This window comes from Neovison vison, chromosome 13 (assembly GCF_020171115.1).
Source record: "Neovison vison isolate M4711 chromosome 13, ASM_NN_V1, whole genome shotgun sequence".
Taxonomy (NCBI): Eukaryota; Metazoa; Chordata; class Mammalia; order Carnivora; family Mustelidae; genus Neogale; species Neogale vison.
The window spans coordinates 93,647,606-93,664,851 of record NC_058103.1 but is presented as its reverse complement, the minus strand read 5'-3'; the positions used below and the strand labels follow the sequence as shown (position 1 = coordinate 93,664,851).

Genomic DNA, 17,246 nt, shown 5'->3' with positions numbered 1-17,246 from the left:
GAAGAAAATGAAAAGATTGAAGATGATCTCTGAAATCTTTACTTAATCCCCGGGATCAATACTGGCAGGTCGCCCCATCCCTAACGTTGTGTTTACGGTAAAGCGTTCAAAATCGAACGAAGGGTGTAGTACCAGACTAAATGTCCCTCAACTCTTTCCTTTTTCGCCAGAGGCAACCGTTAGTAAATCGTTAAGTATCTTTTCCAGCTATTTTCTATGCCGATACACGATCTCCTTTAAACTCTCAAATGGGAACATTTTCATCTCACACGCCTTGGGGAATCTCTAGAACTTTTTTGAAGGCTCTCTTTTGAACCCGTTTCCCCGAAAGCCGGAGCCTCATTGGCAGACACAACTTCAGAGCGTCGCGGCTCTCAGTCTCACAGTCTTTTACTCTGGGGCGGGGCCGGCTGCCACAGCAACACACACCTCCCCACTTTCGCTTTGTGGGCGGCCCCCCTCAGAGGCAGCTGACACTTTCCTCGGACCGCCTTCCAATCCCGAGCGCCGGGAGTTCGCCGCGGTGCTTTGCCTCATTTCCGCCTCGCAAGGCGATTGGCTCAAGACTCCTTCCTTCGGGTTTGAGCCCTCCGCTCGCGCCAGGACCCCGCGCACTGTGATGACGACATCGGCCGGCGGCGGCGCCGACGACACCTGGGAGGCTGGGAGGGCTTCCGGGGCTGCCGGCCTGGCCGCTGAGAGCTGCTGTCATGGCGGCCGCTGTTTGGGGCTTCTTTTCCGTCCTTCTTCTGTTGCTCTCAGGGGATGCCCAGAGCTCGGAGCTTCCTGGGGCTACTGCTGATGGATCAGGCGGGACTGGGGTCGGCACAGGAGATCGCTTCAAGATTGAGGGACGTGCGGTTGTTCCAGGAGTGAAGCCCCAGGACTGGATCTCGGCCGCCCGAGTGCTAGTAGACGGAGAAGAGCATGTCGGATTCCTTAAGTGAGCATCCTATGGGCAGCGGGAAAGCGGTTGGCGTGGAAGCCGGAAGGGAATTCCCTCTAGGAGAGCCAAGTGTCAAGAACTGACGACGTCGCTGTCGGAGGGTGAAAGGGTGGGCGTCAATAGCAATCTGTGTCGGGAGACCTTGGGAAGCAACCCGACGCTTTCCCCTATTTTCCCCATCACCCCATTCTGTGTATCTCAGAAATGAGGGTGGCAGGTGCTTGCCCCAGGCCGGGAGCATTGGGATCCGTTATCTTCAACTTCATTTTTGCCTTTTAGGGGTCGACCCCTCCTGGGCCCTCGCGATAGGTGGACCCCTTATTTTGTTTTGTGCTGAATTCTTTCCTTTGCATCTCATTTGGTCTCCCTAGAATCTGGCCACTTTTTGCATTCATTTCAGTCTTTTGGCAGTTTGATGTTGTGTAGAAAGATGCTAAACAAGTGGGAATTCTCAAAACCCAAAGGACTTCTATGATGGCATAGACTGGGAGGCTAATGTTGCTGCTTCTCAAATTAATGGGCCCTGAAGTCCCTAATCAAAGCACCTTTTTTTTTTAAATGCCTGGTGGTGGGATTGTTGTTCTTTTTTACAGTTGAATTCATCGAGGGATTTGCAACATCACACTTGGTGGCATTTATGTGAGACTGGGGTTTCTCCACATTTGCTTACATGCTTCTTTATTTTCTAGTTATTAGCAAAAATGGGATTTCAGCCTATATTAAAGAACGTGGTGAATTTATTAGCATTCCAGTTTTGCAGTCGCCTGTTTTTCAGATGTTTATGCACAAATGTGATGTTTTAAGCCTTTCAGTCACTGCTTGGGAAGTGAAACTATGAACTGAAAGAAAATATTTAAGAAAGGAAGTGTTTCTCTGATAGGTTTGTATACCAGCAAGTGGTATTTGCAACCCAGACATTTGCAATTTGGACGTTTACTTCTAAATCTGATTTGCAAATATTCAGATTATCCAGGTTGAATGAGATTTGAATCTCAGATTAATAATGATGAGAAGTTAGTCTTTTAATACTATTTGTATTTACAAATCTGGCGTTAGGGCATTCTTTAGGGTTTGCCCCAAGTAATGATGTTTTAATGAAAAAACTCTCAATTAAACCTTGGTTTAATTAGTGTGAATTGGTAATGTAAATAGTGTAGATTGATGTTTTGGCTTCTCTTTTCTGCAGTATTAAATTCTTTTAAAAAGCATTTATTAGTTTAGTTTTTTGAAGATTTTATTTATTTATTTATTTAACAGACATACACCGAGAGAGGGAACATAAGCAGAGGGAGTGGGTGAGGGAGAAGTGGGCTCCCCTCAGGGAGCCCGATGTGGGTCTCGATTCTAGGACTCTAGGATCATAACCTGAGCTGAAGGCAGACATTTAAGGACTGAGCTACCCAGCTGCCCCTATTATTTTTATTTTAAAGTAATGTATAAGCAATATGTTTATTGAAGAAAATGTAAACAAATTAGGGATAACGAGACTTAACATTTTATTGTATCTTTTCCGATGAATTTTTAATAGTAAAATACAATATGTAGTACTTTGTCATCTGTTGTTTTTTTTTTTAATCCCCCAGTTAATATTTTGGGAGCAGTTACTTACACCATTTCATGTTCTTCTGTTTGTAGAAAGGCTAAGAATTAATATGAGGTGCTTATGGTGGGAAACTTCTTGGAAGAGGGATAGTAATTGTCTTGTACTTGTTATGCATAATTAGCTTGGAGTTTTGACTTACACTTAGGCTTGTTGGAGGTGGCTTGGGCCTTGGCTAATAGAAATGAGGGGAGTTTTGACAGAGGGTGCTTCATGCCACTTTTTGCCCCCATCACTGTGTATATAAAGCATATCTTATTTAAGCAGTCTTCTGTTTGGGGACATTTAGGTAGTTTTCAGTTTTTTGATGTAGTAGATTTTATGCACTATACTTTTTTGGGGGAACTTTTTGTTATGGAAAATTGCAGACATACACTAAAATAAACGATAGTTTCATGAATGTTTAGGTACCCATCACAATCTACTGTTCCGTTTCATGTCTCCTCTGTATCACGTTTATTTTTTTTCTGGAATATTTAAATACCACCCTAAATATAATCTCCCTTGAAAAAGCATTATTATGTGTCTCTAAAAGGTAAGGGCTTAAACGCTCACAATACCATTATTGACTTAATAAAATAAGTAATAATGCTACAGATTCATCTAATACCCAGTTCGTTTATCTAAAAAATGCTCCATGTAATTCTCTCAAGTCAGGATCCAACAAAGCTTACATATTGCAGAATACATTTTTAAAACCAAGTTTTAAAATTACATTATAAAATTTACATGTTATCTTTCTCAAATATTTGTCTTATGGTGAAAAATAGATTTGCTTTTTCCTTTGGGTAGTTAGATCTACTGTTGTGTTTCTCAATCATTAGTTTAATTTTTTTCTGGATCTAGAAAAATATTTTGAAGATTGTTCATTGAGGTTCCGATCAAGAAGCAGAAGACACCCAAATTAGAATAATTCAAGGAAAGCTAATGAAGGGATTAAACACTGTAGTCATGGTATAGGGAAACAATCAGGTTTTGCAGTACTCTAGAGTTTACAGCCTCAAAGCTACTATTACCTCTAAGCCTGAAGGAATTCGGGGAGGTAAAGTTTACTGGGCCCTAGAGGGGAAGAAAGGTCTGCCTTCAGAGGAGCACTGTCCCTTGACACAGCAAGTCAGAGGTGGCCTCTCAGGGAGAGAGCTGGGGAAAAATATGCTAAGCTCATTTTCTTTCCTTCCTTCAGTCTACAAAGAGTTGAAGGGTGGTGAGTGGGTGCAAAGGCCCAGCAATGATATCCAGCCCAGGAGCAAGTTAACTTGATGTTTACATTTCAGTTCTGTTTTAGTTCAGTCTGTACTTTGAAATAGCAAGGAATGTCTTTTCCTTTTACTTTTAGTAAATATTGTGGGTGTGGTAGAATAAATTAGTCCTTCAGCTGTGAAAGAGCCTAAGGATTTTTTTTTAAAGATTTTTTAAATTAATTTATTTATTTGGGGGAGAGAGAGAGAGAGAGAGTGAGCAAGCAAGCACAGAGGTAGAGTGAGAGGAACAAGCAGACTCCGCACTGAGCAGAGAGCCTGATCTGGGACTCCATGGCAGGACCCTGAGATCATGACCTGAGCTGAAGGGAAACACTTAACCGACTGAGCCACCCAGTTGCCCTGAAAGAGCCCAGTGATTTAAGAAGCATTATGTAATGTATTATGATCCAGGGACTTTTCTGATAAAGCAGTTCCTTTTAGGATCATTTGTTTTTTCCTGAAACAGAACTTCGTTTTCCTCAGAATGTCAGTTTCCCAATATTAAAAAAAATTGATTTTGATCTGTGAATCTGAAATTATCAGCTCTTGGATGGGATGGTTTTCTAAGTCTAGAAGGTTTTGAAAAAAATCAGTATGGAAAAGGCAGATAGTTTTAACTACATAAACCTGTTAAACTTCTGTATATCCAAACAAAAGTAACCAGAGTAAATGGGAACTATTTGTAACAAGTGGAACAAATTGTACTTGATGGCCTTCTTGTTAGAAAGAAAGACAACAAAATGCAAACAAAAACTAGGGGGGGGCATTTATTTTTAATTAAGGAGTTGTTGCAGGCAAAATTGGAACCTTAATGTAGTAATGATGCATATTGATAATTTCTCTTGAATGAAGACGTGGCTTCAGAATTGAAACTGTGCCCCTGTTATCAACTATCCCCCAGAAGGAACTAGAAGTACTTTCTATGTCAGGATTCTCAGGTCCTGTGGAGTGCTGTGGTGTATTTTCCAGAACCCTTACTGTGTGATTATGGAAGCTGAAGCATGGGGACAATTCTTGCCAGTTTGGGGACTTTTTTTGTTGTTGTCAATTTCTGTGTCATTTGATGGGGGGGTTGATTTGGGAGTTAACAGATGATTTAGAACATAAGAAAAAAGCAAGCTGTTGATCAGAAGTATCTAAATATGATTTTCATTTTTCTAGGACAGATGGGAGTTTTGTGGTTCATGATATACCTTCTGGATCTTATGTAGTGGAAGTTATATCTCCAGCTTACAGGTTTGATCCTGTCCGAGTAGATATCACTTCAAAAGGAAAAATGAGGTAAGGGCACCTGATTTAGTTTTTACAAAAGGCAAGGCTGCTGAGTACCTCCTATATTCCTTTTAGAATTTATAGTTAGGGCTGAAAAGTTTCTCATTTAAACTAGGTATTCCATAAAAATATCCTTATATTGTCTTTAATTTTTTCCTCTCTACCCCAACCTCCCAATATCCTTACATTGTTTTAATTGAGCATTGGTAGTACTGCAAAGTTGAACTTCCTCCTGCTCTGGCTTAAATTTATTTTACTCCTAATATGATTATAATAGAGAAGAGGCACTTCTTCATTCATTACCTACTGGAGAATGAAGAGGCACTTCATTCTTCATTACCTACTATGAGAGCAAAAGCCCTGTGAAAGTTATAATTGAAATAATGATTGTCAGTTAGTTAAGCTTCTGTCTTCAACTAAGGTATGGTTCCAGGACCCTGAGAGTCCCACATCTCATCCTTGCTCAGCAGGGAGGCTGCTTCTCCCCCTGCCTGCTGCTCCCCTGCTTGTGCGCTCTCTCTCTCTTTCTCTCTGACAAATAAATAAATCTTAAAAAAAAAAAAAAAGGAAATATGATTATTTAAAGTGGGAAATAATTTAACTTTTCTAAATTAGAAAAGGTGCCCATTCTTACTCCTTTTTTAACATGTGTAATGAACAGAGACAATTATAACTTACATTCTTGATATTATCATGAAACTAATATAATGATGCCACTAAAAATGATGCCACTTAGAAACAAATTACCCCCCCCCGATATTTGAAGTTAAAATTGTTGTCTTAGAATAGTCTAGTTTGTCCAAGTTCTTTTTTTTTTTTTAAGATTTTATTTATTTATTTAGCAGACAGAGATCACAAGTAGGCAGAGAGGCAGGCAGAGAGAGAGAGAGGGGAAGCAGGCTCCCTGCCAAGCAGAGAGCCCAACACAGGGCTCGATCCTAGGACCCTGGGATCATGACCTGAGCTGAAGGTAGAGGCTTAACCCACTGAGCCACCCAGGTGCCCCTAGTTCTCCAAATTCTAATCATATTTCTTGCTGTTGGCTATTTAGAGCAAGGGTAAAGCTTGAATTGAAGGTAATCTCTTGTAAATATGTTTTTAAATATTTGATTAGAATAAGTGGATTTTTTAAAAGTAGTTGAAGCACATTAGGTATCAAATTTCTCACATCTTTTTTTAGAGGCATGAAAATTTTAAGAAATATATAGGTAAAATCCTAGTATGTTAAATTTAAACTTTAAAGGACCTATCATGGGACGCCTGGATGGCTCAGTCATTAAGTGTCTGCCTTCAGCTCAGGTCATGATCCCAGAATCCTGGGATCGAGTTCCGCATTGGGCTCCCTGCTCAGCGGGAAGCCTGCTTCTCCTTCTCCAACTCCGCCTGCTTGTGTTCCCTCTCTCACTGTCTCTCTTTCTGTCAAATAAATAAAATCTTAAAAAAAAAAATTAAAAAAAAAACAAGGGACTTATCATGACTTTTTATATATTTTAAAATTGTAAGTTTGGAGATGGATGGGTATGTAGATTACACTGTACATTATGTATACATTTCACAGGTTTTTAAAGAAATATCAAAAACACTAAATACTGGGGGAAATGAGAGTTGTTAAAAGGGGATGCTTGGAGATGCCTAGGTGGCTCAGTCAGTTAAGCTGCTGCCTTCAGTTCAGGTCGTGATCCCAGAGTCCTGGGATCGAGTCCTGCATCCGCTCCTTGCTCAGCCGGGAGCCTGCTTCTCTCTCTGCTTCTGCCTGCTACTCTGCCTGCTTGTGTGTGCACGCTCTCTCTCTCTAATAAATAAATAAAATCTTTTAAAAAAGGGGGGAGCATGCTTGTCTATTAGAAACTATAATTTATATTTATGTATTTTTGCTCTGAATTTTGAATAAAGTAAGCAAGTGGAAATATTTTTCTATATATAAAGGTTTTTGCTTTGGGTAAAGAGTACTTCCTTCTTTAGCATTTAAGGACTGGTTGCAGCAGTGGGATTCCTATTCTCAGTTCCATTCCTGATGATTGGATGCCTGAAGCATAGGTTAAAAACAAGGCCCTTATCATTTTAATAATTGTGAATGGGACAGAATAGAGAAAGAGAGGGATTTAAATAAGATCCTAATATTCTTGGCCAGTATTTTGTAAGCATGCTTGGTATATGATAAACATCTCCTTTTAAATGTATAAGGGAAGTCCTTGGGGGACAAACTGTAAGCCACATTCATTCCTGGGGGTTTGATGTTCTAACCAAAACACTCAGATTTGGGGCATCTGGGTGGCTCAGTTGGCTAAACATCCAACTCTTAATCTTAGCTCAGGTCTTGATCTCAGCTCATGGAGCCTACTTAAAAAAAAAAAAAAAAAAGAAAAGAAAATGAAGAAACTTAGATCTTATTAGCAGTATGTAGGTAAGAGGTAAGTCTTAGGCTTTCTTTGAGCCAGAATTAGATCTAGGACTAGATTTTCCCTTTGACCCTTGGCACTAAAATCCAAAAAGACCAGGCTCCCAATCTGGGCCTGGACTTTTGGAGGGAAAAATCTCTCCTGAAATTTAATAGTCACCGTCCTACCCTCATTGAAATTTAGTGTGTGAATTTATTACTTCCCACATAATCCAGAAACTTTCAGGACATGCAATTAACAAGATCATTCCTGGTCACAATCCTGGTCTTGTGGTAGAGACAAATGCATAACCTCTTTGCAAGGAGATACTCTCTGTCCAGGCCCATATGTAAAAAAAGCACATAACTTATCAAATACCCAAGAAAACAATGTACATTGAGTCAGCAGATGAATTAGACCTCTGAGAACCTTAGACAATAGAATTACTGGATATGAACTATGAAATAGTTTATATTTAAAATGATAAACCAAATAAAAGATTTATTGCCGTAAGAGTAAGATACTACAAAAATAGATCATAGATATTTGAAAAAAGAAGAAAATAGAACTTCTCCAATAAATACAGGCTTTGGAATACAAAACTCAATGCATGTGTTAAGCAATTGAACAGAGGTTTGAGGAACTATAAGATGGATCAGAAAAAACTTACCCAGAATCTAGTACACACAAAGGAATGGACACTGTGAAAGAATTTAGTTAACAAGATGCCTAGTAGAGAATGAAAAGGTTGAACAGGGGTCAAATAGAAGTTCTGAAAGCAAACGAGTGAGCAGCGGGGAGGCAGTTTTCAAAGAGTAAGCTGGAACATGTGTGAAAGTGGGTGAGAGTTTTGATTAAAGTTAGTGCATCTCAGGTGAAAATGTAGTGTTACCTATAGCACTGTTGCAGGACTTTATTGAATCATAAATTTTTCCTGCAAAATAGACTTGAAAATTAGGTATGTTTATTAATTCATCTCAGACAACCAAAGAGATATGCAGCAATTTTGTATATTTATAGCAAAATTAATTTATTATTAAATATAATCAAAGAGCATTAGAGCTAGAAGAATTTCTAAAAGAGCTTTTGATATAAACAGAGAACTTGTCTAATCCCATAGGCCTATGTAATGACAGAGCTACAGCTCAAAATTAGGTCTCCCGATTTCAAGTTTAGTGTTCTTTCTCTACATTTTGCTAAACGCTTTAGAAGTACAGGTAAGATTTTTAAGATCAAGAGTTTAGATGCCAAAGCATTTTGGAAAAAGCGAAAGGTATTGCTAAAAACTATGAGTAGTTCTTTTAACTAGTAATGTTTTTGAATAAACTACTGACGCTTTTCTCATGTGGCTTTTTCAGAGCAAGATATGTGAATTACATCAAAACATCAGAAGTGGTCAGACTGCCCTATCCTCTCCAAATGAAATCTTCAGGCCCACCTTCTTACTTTATTAAAAGGGAATCATGGGGCTGGACAGACTTTCTAATGAACCCGATGGTATGTATCATGCTACAATTAAGTATCTTAACTACTCTCTAATTTGATTCTAGGTAGTCAAAAATGTCTAATCCTGGTGAGGAAGAAAAGACGTCAGATTGTTAGATGAATGTTTAATGGTGAATAGGTTATTGGTTTATTAATTTCAGGAAAATAGTAGCTTTGGAAATAATAATGGAAATAATGTAGTGAGAATTGCATGGTTGCTTTGACACTGAAATGTGCAACAGAAATGGGATAAATGCTTATGATGAAATGTTTTAAAATGCAAATAGAATAAGAGTATGTGGTTAGCCACATGTGAAGTTAGCAGTCTCATCCTTCGTTCTACCTGCCTATTAGTTCATTGATGAATGTGCCATCATTTATTGAACAGCCACTATTGGTGGCTTGAGTAAGCATTTTCCTCCTTTTTCACATGTGTAGTAAACAGAGAAATTATTCTGTGATAATTTAAATACTTGGTATGAAACTGATGTTATGGTGTCCAGTAATAATAAAACACTAATAGGATACATTCTTTAGAAACAAATTAAGTTTTTTTTTCTGCTTCTGGAAGTTGGATTATTATCTTGAAATATTCTAAATGGTGATCATATTCCTCGCTGATAGCTATTTAAATCACAAACAGGAATATTTGGGGAATGTACATTTTTTGAGAGAAATAAATAGTAAAATAAATAAATAAATAGTCTGATCTGCTATCAGACATAAAGAACCAGGAGGGTAGAGTGCATAGGAGAAATCAGCAATAAAACTCCAAACCTTATTAAGAAATATCTTCCATATTCTCATTTCTGACATTTTGCAGAAACATACCTAGTGCTAGAAGCTTGGCAGGCATTTTTCTTTTTTTTTTTTTTTAATAATTTTTTTTTTTTTAAGATTTTATTTATTTATTTGACAGGTAGAGATTACAAGTAGGCTGAGAGGCAGGCAGAGAGAGAGGAGGAAGCAGGCTCCCTGCTGAGCAGAGAGCCCGATGCGGGGCTTGATCCCAGGACCCTGGGATCATGACCTGAGCCGAAGGCAGAGGCTTTACCCACTGAGCCACCCAGGCGCCCCTTGGCAGGCATTTTTCAAAACTGATCTGTTGTAGTAGTCACCTAGTACTATGTTGCAGTCTTGAGAAGATGTATATTAATTAGAGGGTCAATATAATATTTTCTGCAAGAAGCACAGAGTCATCTGGAAAGATCCCAGTTGGCCATCAGGATCATTGTTCCTAATGCCAGACTGCAGATTAAGGAAAGTGAGTAACACAAACATACTGTTTGTGTTAAATAAAATTGTAAACTCTGCAAAATGATAGGTGGCTCATATACGAAGTAAGGTGTCTGTAAGGTCCAAACCTACATGAATTAGGCTCTTAATACTCTACAGTAGTCAAACAATGAGGAGAACCTTATATCAACAGGGCTGGGTCAATAGAATTGAGGTGGTGCTGGTAGTTTTATTCTATATATAACATTTGAATCTTTAATTTCATCATGGATTGTTAAGTGTAGATTTTATTCTTCTGTTAAGTGGGGAAAACACTTTCTGGATTTTTTTTCCTCCATAGGTTATGATGATGGTTCTTCCATTATTGATATTTGTGCTTCTGCCCAAAGTGGTCAATACAAGTGATCCTGACATGAGACGGGTAAGATGTATGCCCCCTCTGTGGATTTTTGAACCATATTCTGATGCCTGAACCAGCTGTTGTGGCTGAATGGCTTGGGTTTTTTCAGCTTTATCTTAATTCCCAAGCCAAATTCATTCAGAGGCTGTGTTAACACAGTATCATGTTCCTCTCATTTAATTACTTACTTCCACTGGACCAGATAAATTCAGTTGGTTCTGCCTGATAAAAGCCTGGGTCTCCTCATATAGCTTAAACACTCTGCTTAGTACGACTTTGTGTCTTTGTGCCTCTCTTGTTAAATAGTTCAAATGGTACCCCAATTCATATAGTTTGCAAAATGATGGCTTTTTATGATTTACCTTTATTTTATAAAACTCTTCAGAGTATATATTTAGTTTTTGTATTCAGATACACACACACAACACACACACAAATTCAGTTAACTAAGGGAGAAAAATAGAATAGTGGCTTCTAGACTTTTCACCACAAAATCATACTGGTTTTGCAATGGGCGGGGAGTTGCCAGGTAAGATGCTTCAAATTTAGTGCCACTGCTTTGTCTCTTTTAAATACTGGCTTCCATAAAATCTTCAGAATTCTTTTTAAAGATTTTATTCATTTTATTGACAGACAGAGATTGCAAGTAGGCAGAGAGGCAGGCAGAGAGAGAGGAAGGGAAGCAGGCTCCCCGCTGAGCAGAGAGCCTGATGCAGGGCTTGATCCCAGGACCCTGGGATCATGACCTGAGTTGAAGGCAGAGGCTTTAACCCACTGACAACCCAGGCACACCCTAGAATTCTTTTTAAACCCTTATTTTTCTTCTGTCTGGAAACCATCAATAAGCTCGTTTCCTCAGTTCCAGGTTTTTCCATTGTATGTAATATATTAATGTATTGACACATTATTCATTGCTGAATGAACATTTTTTAATTGATATCTATGTTATAGATACTAGGGATACAAAAATGAGTTGTATATCATCCCTGCTGTCAACAGACTCAGAATCCAGTTAAATGTAGGAAATAGAATGGATTTATAAACACTCTTCTTGCCATCAGAGGATTGTGGGTATATGTGTGAGAGTTTTAAATGGGAAAATAAGATACACATCAAATAAATTAAAATGTCTGCTGAGGTAGTAGATGATTAAGTTCTGTAGAAGGCAAGGCATTTATTCCAAGCTGGAATAGCAGAAAAAGTTTCATGATCAAAGAATGCTTTATGATACTTCAGAATGTCTTATTGCCAAATTTGACATTTTTGCTTCAGTGTTGGTCAGAAAGTGTACATTCTGTGTCATCCTTGTTAACCAGTTAACCCTGTGGTATCAATAGAAGGAAACGTTGGAGGTCACATTGGATCAAAAGTTCATTCCTTGCAGAGTGCTTTGCACATAGTAAGCAGTATAAAAAGGTCTTTATTCAAGAGCTTCAGAATTGAGGAGATTCAGAAATAGAGTTGGTGATACATTTTTGCAGGGTCTCAAGACCTCTTACGATACACATTTAATTTTTTATGACTAGAGCTTGTTAACATTTCTGATTTATGCTTAAAATGTTTCTTTTCCTGGGTATATCTGTAAATGCACTTTCTCCTTGAAAACCTGTGTATAAATTCTACCTTTGGGGAGAAAGCCCAAGCTAATATCCAAGTGGTGTTCAACTTTAAATGATAGGTAATACAGTTTTTGCTGTTTTTCTTTCATGTGTAAACTAATACAATTTTAAGTTCACTTTGGAATTTAATGTAAAATTCAAGTGTGACATATATTACATAAATATTGTTGAAGGTGGAGCAGTACTTTATAGATTGTTGGCTTATTAGAGAGAGGAGAAAACCTCAAAATAAAAGTGCCAGATCCTTATGAGGTCCTGCCGGTAATTTGTTTGTAGCATTTCTGTTTCTTGCTCTAGATGCTGTGATTGAGGTCCCTCAGGCCTTAATAGCATTCACAGATTTACTACTAAGGGCCTTAGGAATGAAGTGTTGGAAATATGTATTTATTGTCCAAACATTTCTGATAACCTTGTATATAGTTAAAGACTGATACTCTTTTTTATATGCATCTAAAGAAAGCACGAGTTTAAAAAAACATTAAAACAGTAAGAGCATTTTAACCAGAAAACAAAATAAGGTGGCAAGAATATGATCACATATAATCATAGAAAATACTCTTTATGAAAACATAAGCTGAATCACACCAACATAAGATTTATTGGACATTAATTAAGGACCACAATGCTTAGTAGTATAAAGGAGGTATGAAACATGGTTTCTGAAGGGCTGTGGGGTAGAACATTGCTGAGGACCAGTAGCTGCTCTTTGTTCTCTTTCTCTCCTTTAATGGAAGTGTTAGTTGTTAGATGACTTGAAGGATCCTAATGCCTTTCCTTTTACTGTGCTTTGTCCTCTTGCAGGAGATGGAACAGTCGATGAATATGCTGAATTCCAACCATGAATTGCCTGATGTTTCTGAGTTCATGACAAGACTCTTCTCTTCAAAATCTTCTGGCAAGTCTAGCAGTGGCAGCAGTAAAACAGGCAAAAGTGGGGCTGGCAAAAGGAGGTAGTTGGACAGTTGGAGATAGCATTTGCACAAATACGGATCACTGAGTGGCATCCAAGTCTTGAGGGGAAACCATGTGAAGCAACTACTGTAAACTTGAGTCATCTTTAAAGTTGATCTCTTACACCTGTCGTGTGTGGTAACTCTTTAGCACATGTTTTGTACTTGGTACACAAGAAAATCCAGCTTTCATCTTTTGTCTGTATGAGGTCAATATTGATGTCACTGAATTAATTACAGTGTCCTATAGAAAATGACATTAATAAATTATATGAAGTACTATACATTATGTATATTAAAATGTCTTAATCCAGAGATAAAAATGACCTTGTCATTTCTTCTTCACTTAATGTTTCTTTTATTCCAGACAGTTTTCTTCTTTCATTATATGAGGCTTGCAATTGACCTTTCCTATTTAAAAAGAAGTGGTTGATATTTTAGAGCTGCATGCACCATGGTTTTTTGTGTAGCCAGACTTTTCACAGCGTTCAGCCCTGCCCTGCACTTAACATTCCCTGGTGTTTGAGATGGAAGCCTATGTTCCTGATGTAGTTTTAATTTTTGTTAGTACAGTTAGTTTTATTAGAGTATGGATATATGAATGAGAGTTGTTGTTACCAGTTCTTAAATTTTGGTTACCATCTATGGGATTCATTACTGAGTGCCAGTAATGTGCTGTGCTTCAAAGTAGGATTCAGAGATGGATAATGTCCAGGGTCTGTCCTTCATAGAGCTTATTACATAGGGAGGAAGCACAATAATAAGAGGGAATGAATGGTCAGGGGAAGGAAGTGCAGCATAGGAGAGCCTTCTGGAGACTAAGGATGGAAAATCAACCTTGGAGCTCCATGCTGTAATGTTGGTAGTATAGCACAGGGAGCTTTTAAATCTCCTCATCTTTCCCATCATTCTCAGACTTGTTGGAATATAGATTACATTACTTTCCAGTCCGGATCATCTAAAAAACTTTTTATTTCAATAAGTTATAAAAATTTCATACCTTTTATTGTGGTTTATTTTAATTAAAAATGAACTCTGAAACTATACTATTACTTCTCTAGTAAAGGTCTCTTACCCTCTTCTTTGTTAAAGAACTCCCCTACTGCTTTCTTAAGGGTATTAAACCAGCCAGAAATAACAAAAGAAGTGATTCCAGATTCTTATTTTCTCTTTTGTGTAAGTACCATTGTCCATTTTGAAGTGAAGCTTGTAAGTTTTCTTTAAAGATGTAAGTTCTGATACAGGACATTTTATTAACTATATCTCTGTTTGTTAATTATATGCTGAGGTTACCAAACTGGTTGAGCTATAATTGACTAAGACAGGTAAATTGGTTAATGGTAGAACTAGGTAGGTCTTTGAAAATAGAGTCATTTATTGAAAATAAAATATTAAAATACTAGTTGAATGAAAAGTTGCAATTTAAAAGAAACAATATAGTGAGAGTCGTAGTTGTATGACTAGAAATCATCTTGAAAAATTTCAAAATTTGGATTGTCAAAATTTGCACATATAATACCTAAGGACCAAAAAAACTAGAAAGCACTTCCAAGGAAGTTATCATTTCATGTGCTAATAAATCTTAGCTTCGTGGTTATTTTATATAGATTCTAAAACCATCTGAATATAAAATCTAGACATCTCTTATATTACAGAATGTTACTATTATCAGTTGTATATGAAAATCTTATCTTTGCATAGTACCTTCATCAAAGGCTTAGTGTGCTTACAGATGCAGAAATGATTGTATTAGGCAATATTGGGTTTAGTGCAAAGAGCCCATTTAGCTGCTAACTGCTTTGTGACTTTGGGCTAGTCACTTTCCCTCTTTGAACCATGTCTTGTCTTGTCATTGTTGTATTTCCAGCGTTGAGCATGTAGGCATACAATAAATGTTTGTTAAATAAATAAATAAATGGGCCTCAAGTTTCCTCATCTGTAAATTGAGGGATTTGGATTAGACCCATAAATTCTTTTTCAGATCTAAAATTATTCCACTAGAATTTTAATCCAGTCCTATTATTTCCTGCCTGTAGGAAGGATATATCACTGCCAAGTTTTTCTTTTCTACTTCTTTGGATTCTTTCTGGTGTTCCCCATTTGGAGGCAAAGTGTTGTTTTGCTCTTTAGGGCCTTTCTTAGATTCATATATATGTATATGTATATACATATATATATATCTCCTTCTTAATATAAGCCTTGTGTTTTAAAATTTTTCACATCTACTAATTTAAACCTGAGTAGTGATTTTGTGCAAACTAAATCTTTGTTTCCCATTCTTGCCAGGAAGTCCTGAGTGGCTTCCTGGAAGGGTCCATAGCTCCAAAGTTTTAGGAGCAAAAACTTCAGGACTTACCCTGAGTCTGGTTAACATTTTGAAAAGATTCAGGATATTACCTAGCCTCTCCAGAGTACTAAAGTATCTTATTTTTCCTCTTACGTTTCCTCTGGCAGGAGGGAAGAGGCAACTATTCAACACACTTTTCAGTATTAGAAAAGTTTCAAGGTCCCCATGAGGAATGTCAATAATGATACAGGAGAGATTTTTCATTTAAATAGTTGCTTAAACTGTCAGGAAGTGCTCAAATTAAAAAGAAGTTTTTATTAAATATCTTAAAAAATTAAACCAAGTATTTTCATCTGTTTATTCCTCTCCAGGTTACATATTGCCTTATTTTTGCATGTTTACAATTATTTATGTGCCTTCTTAAAATTTAAACCCAACAAAAATAATGCTAAGTAGTAATCTCAGGAAATATATTAGAAACTACTGAACTAGTTTGAATTGAACTAGTTTTGAATTGAACTTTAGCTCAGTTCAAGGAATATGTTGAGATAAGAGCTAGTTGTATTGTGCTCTTTTAGCATTTAGGTGTGATTATTGTCATCATTTAGAGTCAGTTATTTTTTAATTTGTAAGGTATGTGAGAATATTTCAGTTGGTAAAAGTTTGAATTATTCGGAGAACTTGAAGGTGGATTTCACAAAATTCAGATGTTGCCTATAAGTTATTAACAATTTTAATATTCTTGAGACAAAGATGGAATATTAAAAGAGCTATTTTAGAAAAAAAAAAAAGAAATTCCCCCTCCAATAGCACCAAACATTAACTTACCTCTTTTCCCTTTGTAATATGACTTTATTATGGGAGTGTAGGGGAACTGACGCTATTTTTTTTTTTTAAGATTTTATTTATTCATTTGACACACAGAGATCACAAGTAGGCGGAGAGGCAGGCAGAGAGAGGAGGAAGAAGGCTCCCTGTTGAGCAGAGAGCCTGATGCGGGGTTCGGGATCCCAGGACCCTGGGATCATGACCTGAGCCGAAGGCAGAGGCTTTAACCCACTGAGTCACCCAGATGCCTCAGAACTGACGGCATTCTTTTTTTTTTTTTTTTTTTTTTAATTTTTTATTCCTTTTCAGCGTAACAGTATTCATTGTTTTTGCACCACACCCAGTGCTCCATGCAATCTGTGGCCTCTCTAATACCCACCACCTGGTTCCTCCAACCTCCCACCCACCCCCTTCAAACCCCTCAGATTGTTTTTCAGAGTCCATAGTCTCTCATGGTTCACCTCCCCTTCCAATTTCCCTCAACTCCCTTCTCCTCTCTATCTCCCCTTGTCCTCCATGCTATTTGTTATGCTCCACAAATAAGTGAATGGCTACGGTCTTCTGCGATTGAGCCAGCCAGGCAAGCAAGTCCGAGAACAAGGAAGAGTAAATTAAGAGAGTCAAGTAGTAAAGAAGAAGAATGGGTAGAGCCATAAAAAACTAGCTGTGCATAGCATTTCCAACAGAAAACTTTTAACAGGGCATTTAATTCCACTAAGATTTAATAAACTAGTAATTGAAGATTCATATGTATACCTTCTTAGATAACAAGTTTTCCATATATATGAAGGTAAGCAATTTATTCCACTCACTTTTAATGAGCTCCTACTACATATATTTGAGTAGCTTATTTTATTTTTTAGAAGATTTATTATTCAAGATAGAGCGTGTGTGCAAGCTGTGGAGAAGGACAGAGGAAGAGGGAGAAAACCTCCTTAAGCAACCTCTAGCTGAGTGAGCCCAACATAGGGCTCTATCCTAGGACCCTGAGATGATGGCCTGAG

At 37.6% G+C, this 17,246-nt stretch overlaps 1 protein-coding gene across 1 annotated transcript; it reads left to right on the top strand.

The window, feature by feature from the left end:
• The first annotated feature begins 654 nt into the window (after positions 1-654).
• Positions 655-13,450, top strand: EMC7 (ER membrane protein complex subunit 7). The gene is made up of 5 exons (XM_044230590.1): positions 655-943; positions 4,949-5,068; positions 8,796-8,934; positions 10,499-10,579; positions 12,979-13,450. Exons 1-5 carry the CDS (start codon positions 711-713, stop codon positions 13,129-13,131), a joined length of 726 nt encoding a protein of 241 aa, XP_044086525.1. The 5' UTR covers positions 655-710; the 3' UTR covers positions 13,132-13,450.
• Positions 13,451-17,246: the final 3,796 nt, after the last annotated feature.

Bases quoted from the DNA above. Each gene is read 5' to 3' on its own strand.
- EMC7 (XM_044230590.1), top strand. From the start codon at position 711: ATGGCGGCCGCTGTTTGGGGCTTCTTTTCCGTCCTTCTTCTGTTGCTC. The intron at 5,069-8,795 runs GTAAGGGCACCT...TGGCTTTTTCAG, and splicing joins ACTTCAAAAGGAAAAATGAG to AGCAAGATATGTGAATTACA. The intron at 10,580-12,978 runs GTAAGATGTATG...GTCCTCTTGCAG, and splicing joins GTGATCCTGACATGAGACGG to GAGATGGAACAGTCGATGAA.